The sequence below is a fragment of the Vicugna pacos genome, chromosome 34 (assembly GCF_048564905.1).
Source record: "Vicugna pacos chromosome 34, VicPac4, whole genome shotgun sequence".
Taxonomy (NCBI): domain Eukaryota; kingdom Metazoa; phylum Chordata; class Mammalia; order Artiodactyla; family Camelidae; genus Vicugna; species Vicugna pacos.
The window spans coordinates 16,033,763-16,042,095 of NC_133020.1; the positions used below are offsets into that span (position 1 = coordinate 16,033,763).

Below are 8,333 nucleotides of genomic sequence, written 5' to 3' on the forward strand. Positions count from 1 at the left end.
AAAGTCCCTTTTGCCACATAAACTACCATAATTATAGGTCTAGGAATTAGGACATGGACATCTCTGAAGGACTGTTATTCTGCCCACCACAGGTTCTTAACAATTTACTTAAAAAAATTTTTTTTATTGAAGTATAGTCAGTTATAATGTGTCAATTTCTGTTGTACAGCATAATGCTTCAATCATACATATACATACAAATATTCATTTTCATATTTTTTCACTATTGATTACTACAAGACATTGAATATAGTTCCCTGTGATATAAAGAAATTTGTTTTTTTGATCTATTTCATATATAGTAGTTAATATTTGCAATTCTCGAACTCACACCTCTCACTTTCTCTGCAGAAAAACAGATCACCATTCTGTTCTTACAGAGGGGCCGTGGGATGTGTCTGGGGTCAGTTTGGTGCTGATAGAAAAGCTCCCAGCCTTGAAAAGAACATCCTGTTCCCAGGCCTGAAGATATTGAAACATTAATTAGGTAAATTTATAGTAGAGCTTTCTTCTGCCATGTCCGAAGAAGTGACCTACGCGACACTCACGTTTCAGGATTCTGTTGCAGCAGGAAGTAATTGGGATGGAAACAACCTAAGGAAAAGAGGTAGGAAAGCAAGATGTGACCTTGGAGAATGGACAGGTGTTAGATGCCCTGAAGTGCTGGCTTTGAGACCAATGCTAAAGAGAGATGTGGTGTGGACTCTCCAAAATGGAGACCAAGTTGGGGGATTTTTCAGTGGAGCGTGTTCCCTGTCCTTGAGGAGAAAGTATGTGATTTCTAGGACCTTTTAGAATGACGTGACACTGCTATGTCTCACGAAGCTTTTTGTGTTACGGTGAATTATTTTGACTGAATATCCTTCAATCAGAGATTGAGTTTGGAGACTAAGAGTTCTTTTTATAAATGTAGTCCTCGATATTTATACCTTTTCAGAGAAGGCAAGGGAATGTTCTTTTGGAAGCCAGTTGGGAGTCTCCTAAAACAGAGAAGGTGGAGGGACCTTTTTTTTTTTTGGAAGCTATAAATAACTGAAGAGAAAAATTGGAGGATGAGTGAGTTAGAAATCGATAGGTTCTAGTTTCTGTCTTATAAGTATTTGGAAACTTTTTTTTTGAGGGAAGTTTAAGTTCTCAGTATAATTAGTCATGCTGAAGCAATAATAACAAAGTATCTGTGTAGTATTTTATATTATACCCTTATCAAAATATAATTGTGAAGTAAATGAAATAATTTACTTTCTCCAATGTATTAATGAGAAAACTGAGGCTGAAAGACATTAACTGATTTAACCAAGTTCATACAACTGTTGTGTGGTGGAGTCCAGACTCAGTCCTCATCTTTCACTCATTCCTTTGCACCAAATTAGAAGAAATAGCTGTCTCTGTGGTCGGGAATCCAGCTTCATACATTGGACTACACCCCTTGCCTTCAAGGACCTGTTGACACTGTAGGCTGTTGTCCTGGATCATCTAAAACGTCCCTCTTCTCTTTAGATTTATTTTTATTAGATAGATTTATTTTGTTAAAATAAATCTTTATTAAAAGCACATGTGTGTATGTGGTTTAGGGGGCTAAAATACAAAAAGAAAACAGGAGTAGACTTTGCATGTGATTGTACATTTTTGTTTTGTTTTGTTTTAAAAAGTCTAATCCTTGAGAAAAAGGGAGTTGTGACTGTGGTACATAGGGCAGGGCACCTGGAGATGGTATTCCCATCTCTCTGAAACACTGGGCTAAATGCCACTAGATCCAGAATTAAGGAATAGGAAAGAGAGTTAAATATGAAAAGCATTATATATAGATAGATAGATATAAATAAACATATATATATATATCTATATATAATATATAATTTATGTATAGAGATAAAATACATATAAATGAATAAATATATAAAAATTGCTAAATTTTGAAGCATTATCCTCTGGCTTTTTGCTCTGTTTTGCTCTTTGTAGATTAGATTGCACATTCATTCATTCTTTCATTCAGTATTAATTCCTCATCCACGAGATGAAAAAATAAAATACATGATAGATAAAAGCAGAATTCACAAAACACCTGCCTTGTGGAGGTTTGTAATGTCAACAACGTGGTGTCTCTGCCATAGTCAGGATCATCCAGAGGAGAAGTTCCACAGCATCTCATTCATGAATTCAGGAATCTTGAAGAAGAAAGGTGTGTGGTGATGCAAAACCAAGCCCCCCAAATTATGAGACTCTTGCTCTTCAAAGACTGGAGAATGGCAGAGAAAATAAATGGAGGACCTCTATGGTGGGGCCCTTTCTCTGCACTATGTTTAGTGTTTTCTCGGTAGGAGAACTGAAGAAGCAAGAGACGAATTTTAGTATCAGGAAGCTTACTGACTAGGAAAATAAACAACGCAAAGTGTAACAACCAGAAGGCATTTCTGTTTGCTAATCCTCCTGCTGGCTTTTTTTCAGGGTATCCAGCTCCATCCCCCGTATGGCGTCAGGCTGCCCTGGGTCTGCTAGCGCTTTGTCTGATGCTGCTGATTGGGTTGGTGACCTTGGGGATCATGTGTAAGTGTGCTGGCATCAAACCCAAGACGGGAGACCGGGAAGCATATTTGTAAGCTATATGATGGGTGCTGGCCTCCTGAACCCTCAGTACCTTCTGCCCCCTCTTACATCTCTCATCCTCCATGTCTCCAAGGTAAACCTGGGAGGGACATACTTTATCATTTTGAGGATTTTGCCCTAAATACTTGGTTTTCTCTTGACAAACTAGACTGGACTATGAAGACAACTTTTATTTTTCTAGTTATCAGTTGGAATCAAGAACCTCCTTTCTTCCCAGGCACACATCCACTTACTATCCTGATGCTGAGAAACAAGGAGTTGAGGGAGGTGGCTTCAAAGAAGGGCGTGCCATTGCATTTACCTCTAAGACTTGATCCTAGACTGGCTTAATCTGCTCACCCAAGACCTTGCTAGCGTAGAGAAAACTTCTAAGCAGCAGCTACAGCTTGACTGCCGTGAAGGAAAAAGAGATACAAACAAGGAGGAAGTACTGCCTGATCCCACCTCACTCAGTCAATAGAAAGCTGACACACCTCCATATGATAATGGAAGTCCACTCTCAAGCACCATAGCCAAAAAATATATATATTCTCTGGATTCTGACCCATCATTGGGCAGTCAGAGGTGGATAGGACAGGGAGTCTGAGACTAACAGTAGGCGGAGAAAAATCCTGAGAATACACACTTTTTAGGTTGCTGGTAAGTATATGAGGTACAGAATAACGAGTTGGTACAACATTCACTTTCAGGGAAATTGAATCAAGAAAGTTTATTTGCTGAGTGACATTAACACCTCCTCTGCTAAATTTCATTTTTTAAAATGTATTTAAGATCTCATGGACAGTTAGGATTTTCTAAATTGAAGCGCAGTTGACTTACAATGTTATGTTATTCTCTGGTGTACAGCATAGCAGTTCAGTTATACATAGACATTCTTTTTCATTATAGGTTATTACAGGCTATTGAACATAGCTCCCTGTGCTCTACAGTAGGACCCTGTTGTTTATCTATTCTGTATATTGTAGTTTGTATCTGCTAATTCCAAACTCCCAGATAATTAGGATTTATACATACTTAATTTGGACCCAAAGAGGCTAATGATGCAACTTACTCTTTTGAAAAGAAATAAGATCTTCTAGCAGCAATAACAGATATTCAGTAGCCAATCACTATGAGGATGAGTAATTGATTTTCTACAGTGATGTATATTTAAAAGAGTGAATGAAGATACAATAATATATATCCATTGGCTCACCATAGAAGGGTGAACACTTTTTTTTCCTAAAGTGCAGTACTTTTAGTGCGGTGGTTATTAAATTTATTGTACTGGCGAATCATTTAAAGTACTTATTAAAAATGCAGATTTTATTAATTTAGGACCAGAAATGGTCTAGTAGGGCATTAAAATTTGCTTTTTTTTTTTTAATACCCGAGGTAATTCTGGTGCAGGTAATCTGCAGACCATACTTTGAGATACTCATTGCCCCAAAGAATTCTGTTCCTATTAAGACAATTACAGGGGGAGGGAAATAGCTCAGTGGTAGAGCACATGCTTAGCATGCACGAGGTCCTGGGTTCAAGCCTGAGTGCCTCCGTTAAAAAACCAAAAATAAAAAGCAATAATTACATTAATGAACTCCAAAAAGAAAAGAAAAACTCCACCAATATGAAAGGAAAAATGACTGGCGTTGCCTTATGTGAAACTTTCACTGATAAATAATTATTAATTCATTATTTTAACACAAGTACAATTGTAATTAAGATGTAAATACAATAATAAAGATGAGTACTAAACAATGTGAAATAGAAAATCAAGTGCGTTCCCTCCATGATAGCGGGATTATTAGGAGCGACTAGTAAACCTTACAAATTCTAAGCAATATTTTCTGAGATGTGAGTTTGTTTCCTGCCATGTCTTGGAGTTTTGCAGACATCAAATGAATTTAACTCAGATTCAGAGAAACTGAGTCAGCTTCAGAAGGTCATCCACGAACAGCAGGATAACTTATCCCAGCAGCTGAGCAACCACAGGAGCTTCCCCACGGAGGAAGCATCTCTCCAGTCACAGATCTCCAGCCTGTTGAAGAGGCAGGGACAAATGGCCATCAAACTCTGCCAAGAGCTAATCACTCACACTTCAGGTAATCAGGACCTGGGGACCAATCAGATCAAAGCTGTTGCTCCGGTCTAGGCTGATTACGTACGTGCACCACCTTGGAGCGTGAAAGACTGTGTTACCAATGACTTTTAAAAGAATTAATTAATTAATTATTTATTTATAACACCTTTATTGTGGCATGGTTCCTGTACAGTAAACTACACAGATTTCAGACATACGATTGGATGAATTTTGATAGACACACCAAAGAAACCACCACCACAATCAAGGTAGCTAACATTTCCATCACTCCCCGAGAGGTGCAGATTTCAAAATTTGCACCAATGACTTCTAACGATGCTGTGCTGAATTTACAGAAGACAAGGGAAGATGCGAAATCCTTTCACATTTCTGAGAACACAGAGGCAAATTTGGTACGCGTCTTGGGGTGATACCAGCCTGGATACTTCCGCCCCTCATTTTATGAATTATTTTTAGGTGATCCTGTTGTTATAAGAAGTTAAAAGTGTAGCTAGTAATTCTGAGGCCAGAAAACTGAGCCTTGGTTAGGGAGTTCCAGTCACCATTGTTCCAAAGTGTCATCGGGGTGACTCTCTTTTCAGAGGCTCCCAAAGCAATATGTTTCCAGGGTGGTGGCTTTGAGGTTCTATCGTCCAATTAAATGATTTGCTTTCCAGTCCCCGGCCATTCCAGAGTGGTTCAGTTTGTGCTATTGGGTGCATTTCTCTTTCAGACCATAAATGTAATCCTTGTCCTAAGACGTGGCAGTGGTACCAAAGCAGCTGCTATTATTTTGCAACAAATGAGGAGAAAACCTGGCTCAACAGCAGAAAAAACTGCGTGGACAAGAACGCCACGTTGGTGAAGATAGACAGCTTGGAGGAAAAGGTCTGGTTGACTGTCCTGCCCTGGTTATGGAAATTACCCATACGATGCACAGCAAATGAGTGGAACTTCTGATTCACATAGTAGGAATTCAGTACATTCTGAGTAAGAACGAATATAGGAATTCGATGAAGGTTCCCATCTCTCTTACTCCTGCAACCTGGAATGTAGCTCTCATGTTACATTTTTTCCTGTTGTCTCTCTCAGGATTTTCTGAAGTCACAGCCAATACCTAAGTTTCCTTTCTTCTGGTTGGGATTGTCATGGGATCCATCTGGCAGACGTTGGCTCTGGGAGGACGGCTCTGTCCCCACTCCATCCTTGTAAGTCTCTAACTATTGGGGAAATAAACAAGCTAAGGATGCTGGGAAATGGAAGGCTCAGAAAGTAAATATTCATTTAATTATAAGTCTAGATACAAAAAAGACTACAACCTACAAAGAAAAGATATGGAAAGGAAGATTACCTGGAAGGGCTTTCCAGTGCGGAATAAACTCATGGCAAGACACGGAACACCATCTATTAGTTTAAATTTCTTTATTTAACAAGCGCATGTAACACTTACTATTTTCAAAGTACTTTATAAATATCAGCTCTATGATGAAAGCACTGTTATATTCCTATTTTATAGATAAAAACGGTATCTGAGGGAGATTAAATAACTTGCCTGAGGTCACTTAGCTCATAGTGGCAATTTCAGGTCTGAGCCCAGCCTCCCAGCCCTCAGGTCTCTCCAGCATTTACAATTCAGAAGGGTGGTGTTTATCATAAGAACATACATTAGCATTTTCATTCAAATTGAAATAACTCTAACAGAAAGGAAGTCTGAACAGATTAGTTTAACAATTAATTTTGTGGTGGGAATTTGCCAATTAGATTATACGGCAAATGGTTTTCATGAATTAAAATGAGCTAAACCCGCCACGTCAAGGTTTTGGTGAAAATCTTTAAAGCACATACAGAGTACATAATACTTGGAAAATTATATTTTTGGAAGCTATTTGAAGTTATGAAAAAAATTTATTGGGGAACATAGCATTGCAAAGTTCTTTTAACTATAAAATCAAATATTTTCAGGAACACCCCTCATCACAAATATATTAAGAAAATACAATTATACTCATAATTTAATATAATGCATGGTATTTTTATATTAGATGAAATTTAAGAGCACTGGCATCTTTCTTGGTGTAGCAGATTTTTCTCTACCTCCCTACCCCATCAAGTTATTAATCCATTCAACTCACTCCTGTTTTGCTTTGCAATGCATGTTGTTGAAGTTTCCTTAATTATAATGGCTCATTTTCTGTCATACTGTGCTTCAGCTGGGACTCAGCAAATTCCTTGAATAGCAATGACACGTCTATACTTTTTCTCCATAAGTACGCTTTATCTTCATCCATTTCCCAAAGCCTTTTCATGGATTTTTCTGCTCAACACCCATCTCCCACTTTTTAAAAAAAGAATGTTTAATTTTAATGGAGGTACTGGTGGTTGAACCCAGGACCTCATGCATGCTAAGCACATGCTGTACCCCTGAGCTACACCCTCCTCCCCTCCAATCTCTCACCTTTTAAAACCACATCTAACATGGTCATTCATTTCCTCCTAACCTCTGCCTTACTCTCTTTTCACCCGCTGTGTATGTATAAATATACACGAAATTATATTTTTTCACCTAGTAAAATGTAATAAATTTTTACACAGAGTGTGATTTTATTTTTTCTGTTTTTCTTCATAGAGTTCCAGAGTAAAGAAACTCCAGTAATTTTAATATCACCTGCATTGGGTAGTTTCTACCATGTTAGTAGAGAGAATACAAATTCTCAACTCCAAATTTCGACTTTCTTCTTAAATGCTTCCATCTGGTATCAGGGTTAATTTGAAATAAAAAACTCAGACGTGCCAGCTTGAGGTGTCTTGACGGGTGGCGGCAGCAGAAATCTCTCCACATTCGGATATATAGATACTTGGTTGTCAGGGGAAATGAGAACCCTGAGGTATGATCAATTTCAAATGCGACACCCGTAATTAATTTAAAATTGATTAATTTTCAGATTTAGTGCTAATGAATCTGCCCAGGTCAATGGATCCAAAGGATGTGCCTATTTTCAAAAAGGAAGTATTTATATTTCCCGCTGTAGCGCTGAAATTTCCTGGATTTGTGAGAAGACGGCTGCATCAGTGAAGATCGGAGATTTGGATGAATAAGTACTCCAAATTCACCACGAAGTAAGGGGTTTGGGATCAAGCTTATGTGAGGAAGGACCAAAACTACACCATGAGAGCAAAAAACAGATGAAAAAGTAACTATGTATTTGAACTCTCAGGCAAATAAACTTGCTTCGCAGAACATTCTCTGCTTCCTCGTCTGATGCCTTCTGATCTGACGTGCTTGCTTAAAATCACTGAGAGCCTACAGGAACAGCTGTTCTGTGGCTTTACTGCTCTGTCTCAGACTCGTTTCACTGAATTTCCTCTCCCCACAAATAACGACTTTTCTTGCTTTATTGTTACGAATGCACAAGTGCACAGGGTGATGTGTCAATACTTAACAGCCAGAACTAACACAGGCCACAGCACTGGGACAAGGTCCAGAAGATCCTGTTGTGATCGTTGCTGGATCATGTAGAGAGCTGGGGGGTCTTGGGATGGCAGCGCTATACCAAATTTGGAAATGTGTTAGTGTCTTAGCAGACGGTTCACCTGGACCACCGGGTACCAGCTAAGTGTCAGCCTGCCTGAGCGAAGGAACTCCTCCTCCCCCAGCTCCCTATGAAAATAC

General features: G+C 38.7%; 1 protein-coding gene across 2 annotated transcripts; it reads left to right on the forward strand.

Annotated features, from left to right (window-relative positions):
• Positions 1-333: 333 nt before the first annotated feature.
• On the forward strand, positions 334-7,903 carry CLEC12B (C-type lectin domain family 12 member B). Of its 2 annotated transcripts, none has more exons than XM_006199995.4 (6): positions 334-607; positions 2,446-2,544; positions 4,467-4,685; positions 5,397-5,551; positions 5,756-5,871; positions 7,606-7,903. In XM_006199995.4, exons 1-6 carry the CDS (start codon positions 517-519, stop codon positions 7,757-7,759), a joined length of 834 nt encoding a protein of 277 aa, XP_006200057.2. In that variant the 5' UTR covers positions 334-516; the 3' UTR covers positions 7,760-7,903. The 2 variants fall into 2 exon arrangements, with proteins under 2 accessions (XP_006200057.2, XP_072810469.1); XM_072954368.1 differs by having other exon boundaries at positions 514-607; positions 4,497-4,685.
• Positions 7,904-8,333: the final 430 nt, after the last annotated feature.

Excerpts from the sequence above, each read along its gene's own strand:
- CLEC12B (XM_006199995.4), top strand. The coding sequence starts at position 517 with ATGTCCGAAGAAGTGACCTACGCGACACTCACGTTTCAGGATTCTGTT. Across the intron at positions 608-2,445 it reads AAACAACCTAAGGAAAAGAG|GGTATCCAGCTCCATCCCCC; the intron begins GTAGGAAAGCAA and ends GCTTTTTTTCAG. Across the intron at positions 5,872-7,605 it reads TCTGTCCCCACTCCATCCTT|ATTTAGTGCTAATGAATCTG; the intron begins GTAAGTCTCTAA and ends ATTAATTTTCAG.